General features: G+C 44.5%; 1 protein-coding gene across 1 annotated transcript in view; it reads left to right on the top strand.

Moving 5' to 3' along the window:
- GFRA4 (GDNF family receptor alpha 4) overlaps nt 1-19,055 on the top strand; it is a 76,995-nt gene that overhangs the window by 45,990 nt on the left and 11,950 nt on the right. The window contains exons 2-3 of the mRNA XM_033007060.2: nt 12,870-13,148; nt 15,835-15,915. Coding sequence (XP_032862951.1) covers nt 12,870-13,148; nt 15,835-15,915 — 360 coding nt within the window. The remainder of the gene's footprint in view (nt 1-12,869; nt 13,149-15,834; nt 15,916-19,055) is intronic.

Genomic DNA, 19,055 nt, shown 5'->3' with positions numbered 1-19,055 from the left:
CATGTTGTCCCATCAAAAAGGTGGACCCAAACTCCAACTAAAGCCTCACTGGAGCTGAGAAGTTCAGGATAATTGCTTCCTGTGATAAATATGTACCACTCATGTTTCAGCCCCCATGTTTTCTGGTTTGCATCATGTTGTTTGTTCTTGTTCAGGCTGTGACCACCTCTCATCCCATGATCATGTCTCCCATACTGCTGGCAAGCCACCTATTTTCTAGGTGTGCTTTTCTCTCTGGTCCTTTTGCACTTACGTCATCCAGTGACGCTTTTGTTTCTGGTTAAGTGTCATCCTCCTGATTTCAGACACTGCCTTTAATAGATCAAGATAATTTTGAATTCTAGTCTTGTCCTGCACATTACTTTTGACCCCCCTCCTCATCTTCTGTCAGCCATGAATTACATAAATCTATTCTCTGTTCCATCATCCGAGTCATTATGAGAATATTGAACAGTACCAGACACCAGACACACCCTTGAAGACCTTCCTTCTTAGTCTGAAAATGTGCCTTTGCTACTTTTCTTGGAGCACAGTATTCATGAGCACCCACTTTACCATGACTGCTCAGAGGCCATTCTTATGGATGCACCATACGGACCTGTGCCAAATAGCTTACAAAAGTAAAATCATATCATGTCGCCCTTTATTCTCCTGGCCAGTCTTATCCAAGATTGGTCTATAATTCATCTGGTTCCTTCTTTTGCTTCTTCAAAAAGGGCATTTCTTTTTCTTTGTCTTCTCTTTTGGGATCTCATTCTTGATGAGGATTGGGGAGATACCATTTCTTGTAGTTGTTGATATACACAGACTGTCTGATAGGCACAAGCAATCCCTGGGAGAGTTTATTTATGTAAAATCAGTTGTGTGGCATGGGCGGGTGTGTGTGTGTGTGTGTGATTTTAAAACAATATTTGAAGAGAAAATTTCTTATTCTGTGGAAAGTGTGGTGGAACATGACAAGAAGCAGCCTGGATATCATTCTGAAGGTCTTGTCCAAAAAGGTCCTCAAAGTGGTTTATCTCCTTGGAAATGCTGCCCATCTCATCACTCACTATATGTCCTGGCTTGGGCAACAGCAGAAGTTCGGGGTCTTGCACTTCATTTTCTCAGAGAAGGAGAAGTCCATGTCATGCGTGCCAGATAAGTTTCTGTTTCCAATTTAGGAGTATGTACCTGTCCAACACTGGATCACCGGTGCAAACATCCCTCTCTGCACCTTCAGCCTCTCTCCATCAGCTGCTTCTTGGTTAACAACTCCTCCACAAGAATTGGTGGTAATCAGAGACCAAGAGAGATGGAAAGTTTTTTAATGTTTTGTTTTTTTTTTTTTTTTTTTTCCCCTGTGTAAATCCTTTTTCAAGTTTACATCCTTAAAGACTCTGAAACACCGGATTGAATCAGGAGCAGGAAAGTGATAGACTGTGATGAGATATATATCAGGAAAGAGGAGTGCTGGGGTTAAGTTAAGCTAAAACTTTAGTACACTGAAAAATAAAATTCGTCATCAGTGCAGGTGGATCACAGTCAAGAGAGGTGAGGTTCTGACTTAAAAGTAAGGTCATTAAGAAAGGAATATGGTTAAAAAAAAAAAAAGAAAAAGAAAAAAGGAAAAATAAAATCTTATTAAGATGTCTTTAATGACATTGGTGAACAAGGCATAGAAATCTGTGCTGTCAGATCCTAAGCACTCGGTTCTTCAGCCTCCAACAATGCTCCTCTGTTCATGAGACAGAAATTAAGGAAAGGATTTGGACTATCTACTAACACTGAATATAGTTTTAAAAATAGAAGGCACTGCAATGTGCCTGCCCCCGGGAACAGCAGGAAAGAAGGACAAGTCCCTCAGACTGAGATTAGATCCCAAAGAAATCAATAAGAATATTCAGAGAAAATATTTTCCTTTGCCCGCCAAGGGAGATGTTTTCAAGACAATGGCAGGAGATGTGTTTTCTTTTATGCTGTTTGCTGCCCCTCTTGGGTCCTTGTAAATTGCCCTGACTGAGAAGACTTTGAAAGTGTGCATTTTCAATGCCCCTGATGGGAGATATTGCTTGTACAAATTTCCCTCTGGGTTTTAACTTGCTCCCGAGACTTTTGACAGGAAAGTGCAAGAATAATTTGAAGGAAATGAGGGCATTGCAATACACAGAGATGATATCCTGAAAGACTGGGAGGGGACAGCAAAAGGAGAAGACAACAAAGGGCTGCAGAAATGGGTCAGGAAATGGGGTATAACATGAAATACCTAATTTAAAATCAGAAAGATGAGATATTTGGGAGAAAGTGTAAGTGAATCGACATATACACAGACTCTAGCCAAAGCCAGATGATTACAGAAATGCTGCTTTGACAGATGAAAAAGATTTGCAGAGTTTGGTTCCTGGAATAAAATGAGATGACAATTCTTCTTTCTGGAATGTTGTGCAGAAGGTCTCAAAATTAAACCGGACTGCCAACCCGGACAGGACATTTTGAAAGCTGAAGAGAGAAGAAAGGAAGCACCTTAGTTTTTCCAAGCTGCATCACCCAGAAATGAACCACCTGGCTAGTAAATCCCTCTGTAAATGTCTCAGAATGGTGTGACAGAAGTTTTGTGCGCTTTGCAGACTGGTGGCGTTGGTTTTCAGAAATACTCTGGAAACAGAATCTTAATGTGCAGAGGGATGCCTTTCGTTGAAGACGAAGAAAAATATTCAGGTAGGGAAGATGTATCCCAGCAACAGATGGACCCCCAAATTCTTTGTTCCCAAAGCAAAAAGCTCATTCACCTGCCAGAAAGCAGGAGGGTGTTCAGCTTTCATTTTCCAGCCGCATCCGTGAAGTTTGCGTAGTGTGCAAACCAGGAAAACAAGAGCTGAGAGAAGACATGGTCCTGAGAATGTTTGAGGAGACTGTTCTTGAAGACTATGTGGAGACCAGCATAACGCATGCAAATCTGTTGGAAGAGATTTCTTTCATCTCAAACACAGTAGGGAATAAACTTCTGGAGGCCTCAGCAAAAGACAAGACATTGCAGAAAGCTATGAACAGTGACACTGAAAGGAGGCTTGGGAATTGCATATCAATCCAGATCAGAACTTTCTGTAATTGATAGTATAGTGTACAGATGCAAAAAATAATAGTGCCAAAGAGACTGCAGCCCTGAGGTATTCTATAGAATTTGTGAGATCTTGAAAAATGTATTACAGTGGTCACGAACTAACACAGAGATGAAGAAAATTGATAAGTGGATATGTATGAAATGTGTCAATAACTTCTACCTTAGAAAGAAAAAACAATGATGATGAGTCAGATATGGTGGACCTGTTGGATTATCCAGGGTACTCTAAGACTACATTTTTAGAGACTCTTCTATTAAGCTATTTTGTAGGAGAAAGAATAAACCTATATTTGACAGATATGGGCTTCCAGAAATGGTCAAGTTTTACATCAGTCCATACTTAATTGACAGAACTTTTCAAGATTTTGAAGAGTCGATGAATGCCAGAATTCTTCAGTCAAATGATTTGAAGCAAAGCAGAGTTAAGGGAGTTAAAAAATTACATATATATATATATGTGCGTGTGTGTGTGTGTGTATAAAACCATTACAGGCTCTGAAAAAGATCTGAATCTCACTCTGCTGGACTTAAGAAGACTGCCTTTAAGGCACTGATTGTTGCTATCTGAAATTCTTCTCAGAAAGCTGAGAATTAGACTGTCTTGCTTATTCAAGTCTGGGCTGGGAAGTTGAGCTGATCTTGAGGCATAGATAGATAGATAGATCGATAGATAGAAATACATGTACAAAATCAAATAATATCAGAGGAGCTCAATTACTACAGGCTCTGTGGCTGACCCCAGAATGGTGCTTTAGTGGCAGTTGAGAATAAGCAGCAATGTGAGAAGAATTTCTGTTTGCAAACGGGGGAGATGTAAAGGACTTATGCTTAGTTTAGAAAATAGAGACCAAGAGAACATGTTAACAGTATGTTCTCCAATCTCCAGTCTCCATATAGGCCTGTGAAATATTTAATTTAAATATAAATCTTGCTACAGCTGTGGACTGTTGAGGAACCCCAAACACCATATCCTGAGCAGTTTGAGGATCTTAAAGCTCAGTGACTGTGGGTAAGGAGTATACACTTAGCACTGCTCTGCCTTGAGTAGAGTAAATGTAGACGTTAGAAGCACCAGAGAAACGCCTGTACTAATACTTGAAGCATGTAGCACTATCTCTCCTCTGAAGACTGGAAAATCAGCCCCGTGGCAGTTACTGATAATGAACTTGAGCATGTAATCCAAGTAGGGGAGACTGCTGAAAATATCTAGCACGTTGCTGATGTCACGAATACCTGCTTTGATTAAGTTATTCTTTAGTTCTCCCAATTCCCCCATATATAGACCTCCATTTGTCTTGGCACGCCTCTACATAAGATCGTGCCACCTTTGCCCCATGCTTCCTGCATCTACTTGCAGAATGCTCCGCTTTTTCCTTACCTTAGACTTGTGTCTGGGACAGGGACTTTATTTTCTTTCTGTGTGTCAAGGTCACTGGCTTCTTGACGGTGGCACAAAGCAAGTCATCAACATTACAACTGCAATTGGTTTCCCAGAGAGGCTGTAGATGCCCCGTGCCTGGAAATATTCAAGGTCAGGTTGGACAGGGCTCGGAGCAACCTGATCTAGTTGAAGATGTCTGCTCATGGCAGGGTGGTTGAACGAGATGACCTTTAAAAGTTTCTTCCAACCCAAACCATTCTGTAATTCTATGATTTTTTGGAAGTCTCCAGCTTCTCATCTAAGCTTGGCCCTTTTTGTCACAGCTCAAGGTGGCACGTGTTTAAAGACATCCTTCCACCCTCCAGGGGGGGATGGACTTCTATCCTTGGGGCTGCTATAGCCACATCTTGCTTAGAAAAAGACCTCATCAGGACTGCTGCTTTCACTGTTGCAGTGGAGAGCTCTGACGTGCCACATACTCTTCTCAAGGACATCGAAGAGGAAGAGAAAATGTCACAGCACCGGACAGGGCAAATGGAAGTCACCCGTGTGTGGAGCATTACTGATGATTACAATCCTTTTTAGATTGCTCTCAGTTCATCCGAATGCAGCGCCAATTGAAGTGATAATGACTCCTCTTTCAGTGGCGGCTTTCATTCAAAGTATTTTGATATGCTGGTAAGAATTGCTTTAAAATGCCAGCAGTAAATACACATACACTTAGTGCCTCGGCTGTAAAGACCATATATGTTCCCATCAGCTGTATTTTTGACTGAGTAAATGCTAGGCATGAACAATACTCACTGCGTTTTCCACAACCCTCCCTCTGCACACACACATGCACGTGTATGCACATGTTCTCTCTTCCCTGTTTTCTGGAGAGATCAAATTGAGGTTTTTCCAAGAGATACAGGCAACCTGTATGCTTCCCACTTTGCAGCCATGGCTGGTTAACACTGCCTTACTGTGCCATGTCTCTCCAAGAAAATGCATAATGGATTCCTCTGTTAGGGACAGGATGCTCACAGTATCTTCTTGGGATCAACCTAATAGGAAGAGAAAAGAACATTGTGAATATGAAGACTCCTCGATATTTAATCGCCTTCTTTCAGACATGCTTTCTACAGTAAATGAAGCACAACTACCAGACTTGAAGCCACAGGAAGTCATGTAATCAAAGCCCTTGTTCACCATCATTTGGGTGAACAGGGGTATGTCTGAGTCCTGTCCAGCACATAGGGAGATCTCTGGACAAGGAATATGAGAGGTCAGAAAGGTGAAAGAAGACAAGGTGGTACGATTGAGCAGACCCAGCCAGAGCTAGACCTAAAAAAAGAGTTGTCTTGGGTCTAAATTTACTTTACTATGCCTCAACAGAGAATCTTTATGTCTCTACCATGTGGCCAGGATGTTTTAAATTCAAACTTAGGTGGAACTTGTGTTATCTTACATGTATCGACTTTCAGTACTTAGAGATCACCTCTAGCTCTCGAGACCTCACAGTCTTTAATGCGGTTGTCCTTACAGCTCTCTGCTAGATGTGCTCTTATCTTCACAGACCAGGAGCTGATATCCAGAGATCCTTAGTTATCCCTAAAGATGGGATGCTTATTTTTAGGCAACTGTGTTAAGATCCTAGTGATCACAAGCCCCACTAACCACCGTCTCCTGTTGGTGGTATGACTGGTTATCTTTGGGATGGAGGAAGCACCTCTATTACACCAGAAAGCAGGAACCGAAGCCCCCTGATATATCAATATCACGGTGTCCCCAAATTTTGTCAAGCAATGAATGTGACATGGATCACGTTCACTGCCAAAACTTGTATCTTGTTGTATGGTATGTGTTTCAGAGCACATATTTCAGATTAGTGTGAACCCAGTTTGAGGCTTCATGGATGCTCAAAAGTCTTAAGCCTTCTTTCTTGTCAGATGGATTCATCTTATTCGGAATAAGTACACAACTATTTGCAACCAGGTCATACACTGCACGTGATGGTTTGATTTGTATCTTCCTTTCATAAGAATATTGATTATAGCTGATTTAGTGGTTAGTCTGGCTGAGTCAGTCCAGCAGGATGGGGCATTCCAGTGGCACCTTTAGAACACAAAGCCTGAAGCCTTCTCCAAAAGGATGAGTTAGTATAGGAGAGGAACGATATCTAGGGAGACTTCACCCCAAGTTATCATGAGAATTTTCATGAAGAAATCTTTTCTCCTTAAGAGTAATGGAGTCATGATGTAACTTCACCAGACCACAGACACCCAGAGGGCTCTGGATTTTCTTCCAACTTGAAGTTTGCAAACACAACCCAACAAATAATGCCCCAGTTAATGATTTTTTTTTATTATTTTTTTTTTTTTCAGCCAGGTTCTAGTCATTGACTTGGTGGGGGACAAATAAATTGTTTCATCTTTTCAGGCTTCATCAAAGAGTGACTCTTGACTCCTTGGCAAATGGCCAAGAGATCTGATGATGAGAAGGGCTGTCAAAGATGAACTGGAGATTATTGAGTTCGTCTCAGCACATGTCTAAAACCCGACCCACTGAGCCCTCTTTGGCTTTCACTTAACACTTGTGTCCATCATATTTTACTACCACTTTGCACTGTAAGTCCTCACAGGGCAGAGGATAGCCCACTAAAAACCTTTGTGTACCATCTGATGGCACAGATCCACCATGCCAAAGGACAGGTGGGATGTCTTGCTTAACAAAATTCCTGCCACAGCAGTGCTCATGACCTACAGGACATCTCAAGTTTTCAGGCTTCTCTGAGGTATCTAGGTGTCATGTATTAGTCCATGATAAGCAGGAAGACAAATCAGAAGAATGTGTTTTCTTCTGGTTTTTATTCCATACAGTGAGTAAATTATCTTCTGCATGGATCAGATATTAGAGGAAAAGGAAACACTTGTGAGTGCTATTGCATTTATTTGTATTATTTCCCCAGTGCCTATAAAGTCCTACTAGAAGGCACTGAGCAAATACAGACAAAAGATTGCTTATAACCTGAAAGTAAGGGGAAAAAGGTCAGAGCTGTAGGTACAAAGAGTTAGGCAGCACATACTTAATGCCTGCTTGACACATGCAGCATGTTGTTGGCTTGAACTTTCCAGTATTGCTTTGACACTCTCAGACATTACATTCCTGAGGTGTTCTCAGCAAATTCCACCACCCCAGCGCTGACTGGGAAGAATCGATAGCAAAAGGAGATCAGTTTGCACTGTGGGATTTCATTATGTGTGTGTTATGTTTGCAAAACCATCTAAGACCACAGAGGGCTGACAGCAATGAATGGTGTCATCCTCCTTGCATGAGCTGCTCTGACCTAATCCAGCAAAACAGTGAGCCAGCCCTCAAAGAGTTCATGGTGTTGGAGCACTGAGCATGCACTAAGCTCAGGGCAAGACAGGCGGAAGGGAAGGAAACTTTCCCTTGCCTGTAGAACAGGGTCCCCAAGGGGATTGCTGGGCACTACAAAATCCAGGTGACAGCTATAAGTTCTGAACAAGGTGTGTAGGATCTCATGGGAGGGCTGTTCTCAAGCAAATTTTGGGGAAGGACCGTTGGAATGGCAGAGGTGTTTAAAGGGGCAGCTCTGCAGTTATTTCAACAGTAAAAGGGAAATCAAGTTTGAGCGGTATACAAGGCTTTGTTCCTTAGGTGATCCTGAACACTTGGTTGTAAAACCATAATGTGAAAATATAGTCTAAACAAGGTTTAGCAGTGACCACCTGTATTAGCCACCTGGCCCCATTCATGCATCATTATCAGTTTATGAATATTTGGGAAATAATAGGAATATTTCTTCCAGACTCCCGTTTCCATCTTTTTTTTTTTCACTCCAGGACAACTGTGTGTAGTAACTTATTTCTGACAGCTCTGGGTAAGTTGAAAGTTTCTGGATATCAGGTAGTTGCCTATTAGCAATCACCAATATCTGTCCTGCAGATTTAATTTGACCCAACTTCTTTGGATTGCCCAGCGATGGCCATCTCTCCCAGCTGAACACAGAGAGATGGTCTGGTGCCCACCTCAGATTTAGAACCTGGTTTTGCAGGTGTCTGTCTTGTTAACACAGGATGCAAGCACACTTTGTAATGTTCTCTCCCGGCTCTTTATATGGCGTATGTGCTGGCTGGAACACCGACTCTGGCATGAAGAGACCCATCCACCTTTGCAGGCTTGTAGAGGGACAGCCTCTCACACACCATGACACGTTGCGTGTGATATGTCTGGTCAGCAGAAGACCTCTGAAGAGCAGCAGGAACATGAGTTGGCAGAGCAAAAGGGATCCCACAGCATGGAGGATGCATGAGCAAAGGAGAGCCAGCCTGAGCACAAGGAGGGTGAGAGGCAGGAGACTTCTGCACTCTAGTAGTACTCATTTAGAATTATGTAAAAGATGTCCAACTAATCTAAAGGGGCAATAAACCACTTCTCTTGCTTTGTTGGAGATTTTGGGTGGTTATCTTCCTCTTAGCAGCAACTATTGTAAAAGCAAACACCAGATGTTCTAGAGTCAACAGCTTGCCATGGAAATAACAACAGTGTTCATCAATCCCTAGGACTGTGTGTGAATCAGGGGTGTAAAAGGATTCACCCCTAATACATATGAAAACTAGAGGGGAGGAGGGCATATCCCAAAGCCCAACATGGAACAGCACCTTGAGAAACAGGGTGGTTCTTCCTAAAACAGCTGAAGCCCAAGCGTTGGTTGGACCAGAAAGGCAGAGTGGCAAGACCCCATGTTGGTGTTCCCCAGGAATTTTGTTCACCGTTTCCAGACCACGTGGGGTCACCTTCACACTTCTGTACCCTGGGCACGGCTGCATTTCCTCAGTGAAGCCAGTGGTCTCCTTGGAGGAGAGTCAGACCTCCTTGTTCAACAAAATGCACATTGAGACACCTGTATAAGAAGAACCGAGGGTCTGTTAAAGCAATGGGAAGAGCCAGATTTTCCTCTTACTCCTGCACATTAGGAGTAGCTTTATGTAAGTGTCACTGAGGTAAGCAAGAGCAAAAACAGATGTGGAGCATAGCTACAAACAGGATGTGAAAATAAACTCATTACTCCATCTGCCCACCGTAAACAGCGTGAAATTAGCAGCAAGCAAGGAATAAAAATCCAGACAAATGGCCTTTTAAAGAGAGCAGAGGGAGTTGGAAGGTCTGCTATTAGAAAAGCAGAGGCACGGAAAGCCCAAGCCACGCACAACCGGGTGAGCATCGTGAGCTCCCTGATCAGTCAGGGGCAGAGGTGGAGGAAAATCCCATAGTGGAGAGACCACAAGATGCTGGTTTTGTAAGGCAAAACCAGAAAGGCCACTCCACCTTTGGTAGAGAAGACCTGATTTTGCTTTTGTCCCTGCCTGCTAGGAAACACCCTCTATTTTATAAGTCACAGATTTTTTTTTTTTTTTTTTTTCCCTAAGAGACGCTCTCTTAATGTTGCATAAAATTACTCTCTCAGGGGTAGTGTGTGGAGGAAAACGTGGTGTTATGTTGTCTCAGTTGCAAAGACATCGCTAACAATAAAAACCCCTGAATGATTTGGTTTTTAAGTGACATGATTATGGAATGGGTCATTCGTGACGCTTCACTTGAAGCACCTTGTCATAAAGTCTGAATGGGGGTGTTTTATGCTTTGGGCTTGGGCTGTAAATATTCACCCCTGGCCTTTGTTCTATGAAGCAAGTCTCAGCTTGAGGATATATTTACTTAAAATTTTGCAGGAAAATTTCTCAAATGGTCAATCTGCTTGATTTATTTAAAGCCGGATCCCAAAGTGTTTTACAGCTTTTACAGGTTGGCTGTGTTTATAACCATCCTGGGGAGTATCTTCTGCAATTCATGTAGCGGAGAGGGGGAAGGAGGGTCATAATTTCTATTTTAACCTATTTTTCTAGCAGATGACATGACACTGACAAAGTCATCTCTTCTAGAATAAAACTGGCCATACTTTATCCTCATCCAGAGGCGATCCTTTGGAGAAAACCAGGGCAAAATAAGTCAGGCACTTTTTTTTATTATTTTTTTTCCCCCCCTGTGGATTCTGCTTAGATGTGTGCATGGAAAATTCAGTGGTGTCTGAAAACAGAGACTATGAGCAGCTCCGGCTCATTTTATGGATCTCAGTGAAATTGCAGACCAAATGATATTTCAAGGAAACCGGTTCCTTGTGTTTTGAGTTCTTCAAGATATGACAGCCCAAGGCAGAGTTTCCTATGTGTTGGAAATAATTTCTCTCTCCGCATTTGGCAGATCCAAACAAGCCTTGAGTGCTAAATAAACCAGCTCTATGAATAAATCAGGGGTAGGAGAACTCAAATTTGAGGTGTTGTGAAATTTGAAATAACTGAAAGGTTGACGTTGGCCACGAGGCACTTTGAAATTGTCTGGAGTTTGATGAAAGGTTTTGCATTTGAGATACCATTGGGACGTTTCAGGAGGAAACCTCCTGGTGGGTTCACCCAAAGTTTGTAATAAACATAATTGAAATATCTGAACTCCAGCTGCTACCTTCTACTCTAATCAAGAACAACAGAAGCAGCTCCTTCTTAGCGAGCACCCTGCAACTGCTGAGGGAAAAGAAATGGATATACTGGGCTCAAGTGCTGAACTGGGAGGGCAGCAGAGGCTGGTGTAGAAATTCAGGGCAAGAGAGGTCGCAAATGAAAGGAGGAATCAGAGACTTTATGGAGAGACTAATAGACTCTTGGAGAGAGGGGAGATCTCACGAAACAGAGATGGAAACATTTTTCTCAGGAGAGAGGATTTTCTAATTTTGTCTGAGTTGGGTCTCACCAGGAACAGACCCTGGAGGGGCTCAAAAACCAGAAGGTGCTCCCACCTTATCTACCCCATGAATGGTAGGGTGTCCTTACCCTTTGGTTCCCATCTGAAGGGAAGAAAAGTTATTTTAGGGACAAGGAGTTCCTTTGGGAAGTATTTGAGAAGCCCTCCTTCAAGATCATGACAGCAGTTTCTGGTTTTATAGTACAGCAGGATCTGAAATTACGTTATAGGCACAGGGACTGATTCTCTCCTTCCATAAACCAGGTTTCTCTCTTCATCATTCCCCCAAGCCATGGTGCAGCTGTGCCTGACCTATGTCAACATGCTCCGGAGCATCACACCAACTGGAAGGAGAGTGATTTGCCTTGTCCTGACCCTTGTCTCCTATCCTTCACCTGGGTGCCACCAGGTCCTGCTGAGCACTGCTGAGCCTCTGGCACTGCCATCGCTGGGGTGCAGCGATGCAGCCATGAGCCTTGGGGTGAGCACATCCCCAGGAGTCAGTCTGGATGTGGCCAACCTGCTTCAGAGAGGAAATGCATTTAATAGCATGGAAATAGTCTGCTCCAGGCTATGGAGGCACAGCAGCACCACTGAGTCCTGCTGAATTAATTTATCGGTGTTCATGGAGCAATAATGTCTTCCTCCCGTGCTTTTGTCTATCCTTTCAGCAGTAGGAACAGAGCACCTTGTATTTTTACAAGTAACTATGAGGACAATTTACAGAAGCTTGGAAAAAAACAAGACAAAACAGTAGGAGACCTGGGGAGGTGGTGACAGTGAACAAGGGCCAACCCCTGGGACACATGTGGGCTGACTCCATGTCAAAACACCCTACATAAAGCTGTTCATAGCTTCAAGGAGGCGTACACAGAGTTAAATCCTATGCAAGGAGGAGAGGCTGGGGTCTCCATAGCTTTGGGCTGCTATTAACTTCAGAGGGAAGAAATGAGATAGAGATCTGGGGGAGCAAAGGGTTTGGAAAGATTTTTGTACTCCAAGCAGGAAAGAGAAAACACCAGGAACTGATCGAGTTTCTGCCACATATAATCTTACTTCCAGGCTGACCCTGTCCAGGGTCACTCTCTCAAATCAGGAAGAACCTGGTCTCCAGGACAGGGGTGACCTCTCTTTCTGGCTCCTCAGCTAGACAACACATGCATCTCACTGCTGCTCGTGGCCCAGCAATATGAGAGAGAGGGTTGGGTTGAGGTGCTGAATCTCAAGTTGTGTCTTGTCTCCGTAACATCCCTCCAACTTCCTTTCACCCAATTCTGTTCCTCTGCGACGCTGCTGGGCAGTGCTACAGCACACTTGAGCAGTCAGTGCTCCCTACCATGTGGGCAATCCATGAGCAGCAGTGGCAAACCTGGGCATTTTAATCCTCCAGTTGACCTGCTGGGGAGGGATCTGGCCGCTTAACTATTTCAGAAGGAGGGTTGTTGCTTGTAGAGTGGATGGTGATGGGAGGGATTTCCATCTCTTTAAGTGAAGATAGATGTCCCAGCCTGGTCCAGCTCATGGGAGACGCAATTTATTTCCCACCTGGGGTCATTCCATCGCCCTCATAGCACTTTGGTTTTCTTGCAGAAGGTATGGCGGAAGCTGTCAGCTCAAGCAGGGACTGCCTTCAAGCAGGCGAGTCCTGTACCAACGACCCCGTCTGCAGCGCCAAATTCAGGACCCTCCGGCAATGCATCGCAGGCAACGGAGCCAACAAGCTGGGCCCCGATGCCAAAAACCAGTGCCGGAGCACTGTGACGGCCCTGCTCTCCAGCCAGCTGTATGGCTGCAAGTGCAAGAGAGGCATGAAAAAGGAGAAGCACTGCTTGAGTGTCTACTGGAGCATCCACCACACGTTGATGGAAGGTCAGTCGAGCAGCGTACTCTTTCCTGATAATCTTCCTAAAAAGGAATTACTGCCGGGGTTTTCTGCAGAGCTTCCCAGAATGAGAGTGGCTGCAAAAAAGGTTACTCCTGTAGCATTCCATTCCCTCTTAGGACCTACTGATCCCCATGGCAATGGCATTTTAGGGAAAGCCACCCTGAAAACCTGAGAGACCTCCTTCCTTATTTTTTTAACCTGGCTTCTTTTTCATGATGTTCCCAGTATGCCTTGAGATCTTCTGCTGGGGAAATACATGGTATGTTTTGCATCTAAGTATGCTAGCCAAGACCATGAAAGCCATGGATTTCATGGAAACACTATGCAAAGCATGAGCACTGAGGGAAAATATAGCATGAACTTAAAAAAAAAAAAAAAAAAATCACTCTCTCGGAGGCTCTCAAATGCACCAGTGCCTTTGGGTTAGTGAAGATTTGGGGCTGGTGACAACAAGTTGGAATTTAAAGTGTTCCCAGAGCCAGTATTTAGTAAGTTTGGATTTTGACGTTTTTTAAGAGTCATCATAAAAGCGCACCTCAGTGGCTGTAACTCTTCCTTGTCAGGCCGGTGAGTATTTTATGCACCATGAAAATTAAAACGGAGAATAAAACAGAACCTTCCAGGCATGGGCTGTGAAATAGATTAATAAAACACTGCTGGCTGAAAGCTGAAAGGAGAAGTGCAGGGGTGATAACACAGGCCAAAAGGTCAAGCAAAACAAAGAGAATGGAGACTATAATGCACAGGCTTGCCAGAGTGGGAACTGCTTGATCGAGTTCCCTGAAAGCTTTCAGGTGCCACAGCTTGCAGGGTGCAGAGCATGATGCTATGAACTGACTGGGGAAATAATGGACCTCAGTACCCTCCAGGATCCAATCTTTCCTATAATTACTTGTTTGCATTGAAGTGAAGCCTGGCAAAGAGGTGGCAAACCAGCCTCTCCACTCACCTTAACAAGCTGTGTTGCAACTCCTTCCCGGCTGAACTGCACGGCCTGAAGCTTTGGATGCAGTTCATCTGCAACGTGGCTGTGCAGGACAGCGGTGTCAGGAGGTCTTCCAGCTCTGGGACCACTGCTGAAAGAGCAGTGAGAGGATGGCAGGAGGTGCTGGGAGCAGGCAGGGTCCGGGCGTGGGTCTCCAGATGCGGAGCAGGAGATAGGTGCTGGATGGCCAGGTTGGATGAGCTTCCTTCCCATCAGCTTGGGATCTCCATCTTGGGGATGACCGCGAGAGGGATGTTATCAGAGAATGCCAAAACTCTGCCCTACTTCTCTGCTGTCATGTCCCGAGCCCCACATTTTTTCAATCACTGAGTTCACTTGCAATGCAGATTCACCCTCCCAAACCTTTGATTTCCTTACCTTAATTTCCCCCAGGAAATATATTTCATAATAGTCATGTTTCAGAGTCCTTACACATGTTTAATTGACTGCGAAAGGAAGCCAATCCACATGCTCTGTGTAGAGCTTTGTCTCTCAGTCATACATACCCAGGAGGCTGTAAAAAGCTTCCTAGAAGCCCTCTTATAAAATCAATTGTGAAAGTGTGTGCTCAGGGAATTTACAAAGCATACTATTTACTCAGCTTCTCTTGAGCGCGCCTGTGTTTAGCCACCTTCCCATTTGGAGACACAATAACATGATGACAACCCGATAACAATTCTCTGATAAGGTGCTATATCATCAGGACATAAAACTGCTATGCTGGAACATACAAATGGGCCCCTCTCCAGTCAGTAACGATGCAAGATATTTCAATGAAGGTGTAAAGCTGCCTTGTAATGCACCTGTGGTAATTGCACAGGGCTGTGTACCCTGGGAGCCATTTCTTCCTGACCTCAGCTGGTGATCAGCATATGCCCGGAGCATGAGGTTTGATAGTCCTTTTATCCCAGCCAGTACATCTGCTGCTGCTGTCCATATCCATCTAAATGTCTAATAAAAAAAAAATAATTATACTGAGCTGTTTGCTTCGATAATATTCTGTGGTATCCATCAGGATGACGGGGCATTACAGACCATTGAGCGGATGAAAGGGAAGCACCGATTGAATAAAATTAGCTTCCTAGCAACTTAAAAATGAAGAGGGGAAGTTTCTGTGGGAGCTGTGGGTCATTAGCTCTAAGCCAAGTAAGAAAGGGCTGTTGGCAAGGAGAAGGGGAGAGTTGTTAATAAATATGAAGGTGTGAGTGTGTTGCCACTCACACAGCCCTGTGTTCAGCCCTGGTTGTGTCCTAGAAACAGGTGAAGACCATTGACTCATGGAAGGACATGTAGAAAAGAGCAAGGATGGTGATGAAAACCCCATGTATGTCGGGAGCTGGTGGTTTGAACTCTGCCCATGAGCAAGAGCCTGTGATACAGTCTGGTGTCCTCAGTGGCAATCCCTGTAAAGGAGCCCAAGACTTGAGCAAAGAGCATTGCAACGCAAAAGTTCCCTGAGAGGCTGTCCTACTCCAAATCTGTGATATATTTTTAAAAGCCAGTTACATCCTATTCACTTCTCTAAGGATATGCCCACACATCTGTTCCTGTGACTCTGAGTAACCATTTACTTATGGCCTTTAGTCCTACCAACAAATCTGCATTACGTCTATTGAACCTTGTACATCTTGAACATCCCTCAGGAGCCTCAGCTGCCTTCTCACTAACTTCTCTTTTCAACCCAGGCATGAACGTACTGGAGAGTTCCCCTTACGAGCCATTCATCAGAGGCTTTGATTACGTCCGGCTGGCATCCATCACTGCAGGTAGGTGAGTGGGAAGATGCTCTTACACTGACTGGTTCAAACAGGGGGGAACTGGCTGTGGGATTAAGCGCTATGGACAAGGCAGTCCTTTGTGTTCTTTTGTGGTGTCTTCAGAAAGCAATGCTGAGATCTCGCAATCATTTTTCCAAGGAGATGCTTATGATTCCGGTGCTAAACTGTTGGTGGAAAAACATGTCATAGGAGGAAGCGCTTGAGATTTCATTCGTTGGCTTTTCATGTTCATAATGTGAAGGGCTGGGACTGAGGGACACGGTAGGAAGGTCTCTTCTGATGAGCCATTGCAGGTGGTCTGATTCTCCGTAGCAGGTGGATGACCTGTGCCATGCAGACACCCTGCCGAGCAGGGCCTGCTTGCGTACCGTCAGGTATGAGAATGTGCTTCCACGTCAGTCACAAGGTCAAACTCTGCAGGCGGAAACATCAATAACCCAACCTACTGGCTGATCCCAGCCACAGCCTTTAACCCCATGCCCCGAGGGCACCCTCAGGACTCAGACCCGTGTTCTGCTCTGTATCATGTAATCCGTTTAATAATGTGAGCAGAGCTGCCCAACACCTTTTAACCTCCTCCCCCAAGGGCATGAACCCCTGCCTCAGCAGTTAAAAGGTCAGTGCAATAGCTATTAAGCCATCCATCACCAACACCCCAGCTGCCACCACAACCAGCGTTTGACTCTGCTTAAGCACCACGGCCACGGGGAAGGTTTACCGCCGGTGATTTTTGTTACCAAACTACCCATCTGGGAGCAGGTTATGGGCTCCCCGTGTGTCCCTGGCCGATGTGTCAAACCTCCAATCTTATTGCAGCTCTTTCCAAACGTGCACCAGACTCTGGGGTGCCATCCATCCACAGCTGGAAGGAGCAGCAGGTCCCTGCAGCCAACGTATGTCTGCAGTCCCCGCAATAGCGAGCCACTTGTTAGGTGAAAATGTCCAGGAGCAAATTAAACCATCAACCCTCAACAGTTTAAGCAGCAAGGGGAAAGGGGGTTGCTCTGTGATCTCACATCTTCTTGTTGACTCCACTTGACTGATTTGAGCGTGGAAAGTGAAGCATGCACAAAACTGTTTGCTGGGTCATGGCCTTCTTTACTAGAGTTTTTGCCCTTTCACTGGAAGTCCTACAGGGCTCTTTCAGAGCACAGCAAAATCTAGGGATGGGGATTTTTATGCATGGTTAATGCATGGTCAGGTTTTCAAAGCAGACCAAAATCAGTTTGGCAGCAAAGCGAATGGGCCCAGAGCAGCAGGGATGTGTACCAAAGCACTCAGAATCCATCTAGGGACATGAAGTTTCTTGGTTTAACCGTTTTTTCACTATTTATACCGATCAACACCTTCTATAACATAACTTATGACCTGCCAACCCATGCCTGTCCAGTGCCCAGGATCATACGATCAACATTGCCAAAAGACCCTCCTTCAAATCTACCAAAAAGAAATAATTCCCAAGAACTTGTTGAAACATGAGACAACCCCATGACCATATGTCAACTCAGAGCAACAGATATTTTTAACCCAATTTTACATAAACGATATATGGCCACTATTAAAACTGCACAGATGGAATTATATCCCTCCACTCTAATTGTAGTGTCGATTTTAAAAAAGCAAAGCTCTGTCATTGCATGGGAAGAGGAAAAGAGCTAGCATGTTCCATATGATTCATTAGTTGAATGGGTAATGAAACCCCTCCAAGTAACTGTTTCCTACATGTTTTCTCACAGCTCCCCAGTGTAAATTCATACTCTAACAATATTAATCTCTGGGCATTTTTAAGGGGAAGTACCTATATGGTGGGAACACACCAAACAAAAGCTTTACCCATCATAACATAACTGCAAAACTTGGAATTTGACTTCCAGCTCACTGTAAGCAATGGGGACAACAGGAAAGGAAAAATAAATGCTCAGAGAAGGACCATCTGATAACGTCAGTGAAAATGAAGGAGGGCAGTTTTGAAGTGCTCAGGGAGACTGTCAATGTTTTAACACTTGTCAACAGTGACTGGCTGGTTTTAACTCCTGGCCAAATATAGGGCTTGACTCTGCATTGGAAATGTATCATTCTGGGGATTATTCCTCTGTGGAAAAAATCCTTCTCTGCTGGGGAGGAGGTCCTTCAAGTGTGATTCAGGTCATGAGCTTAATTCAGAGAGGTGAAAAACGGCTTCATATTCATTTTCCCTCTCATGCTTGGAGGACCCTCATCTTATCTGTCTGATCAGACAGAGCCTCATGTCTCGTCCAGCTCCTATCAGGGACTCTGCAGCATTTCTCCCTTCTATAAAACACTGCCCCATCCATCTTTGAAGGAGCCCCAAAACCAGTGTTATACAAATACCTTTCCCTCTTACCTATTCCCCACATTTTCAGAGGAGGTCATTGGCATATAAACATGTGAGACCCCTATGTGCCTACTGAAGACAGCGTGTTTCTCACCAACCATCAAAGCTTTTGCTTTATTTTCCTGATTGTTCCCCCTGCTGCAAGTTTTCCTCCACCTTCCCTGCATACCCAGAACACAACCCTGCTCTCCCACCCAGGCTGCTAATCTGGAACTATCTTTTTCTTATTATTTGAGAGGCTGGAAATGCAGAGTGATTTCACTGAAGCCAGCTAAGGGGTGACCTTGCAAAAGGTGTGGGGAGAGACCCACATGCACTCACATGTAGGCAGCATCAAGGTCCCAGGGGCATCAGGTTGGATCGTAGCTCTGATCCCCATCCTACGAAGACACTGTCACTGCTTCGGATGTGGGAATACCGGACAGGACTGGTCTGGATGGGGGAAGTCAGAGCACAGCTGTGGTTCTTTGAGACCCAGACAGCTCTAACATAGATGGACGGGTCCTGGGCTGAACATTGCACAGCTGCTGCCAAAGCCAGACTTGACCTTCTGGAGGTCTGAGGAAACTCACTGCACAGAGTAGAGAGCCTGGGGTGCACAAGTTAGTGCAGTCCACCCATGTATCAGGAGACCCATCTTTGCCACCGACTCAGTGTTTGATCTTGAGCAACGTTTTGAGAAAAGAAAGTCCGTTAGAAGAGGTGTCATCACACTGGTGGATCCAGTCACGGCCATAAGTAGATGCACTTTCTAATGACTGCTGCCTTCCCA

The sequence above is a fragment of the Tyto alba genome, unplaced genomic scaffold (genome assembly GCF_018691265.1).
Source record: "Tyto alba isolate M040663 unplaced genomic scaffold, T.alba_DEE_v4.0 Super-Scaffold_6, whole genome shotgun sequence".
NCBI classification, from domain to species: domain Eukaryota; kingdom Metazoa; phylum Chordata; class Aves; order Strigiformes; family Tytonidae; genus Tyto; species Tyto alba.
The sequence above is the reverse complement of the archived record's forward strand: the minus strand, read 5'-3'. Positions and strand labels throughout refer to the sequence as shown.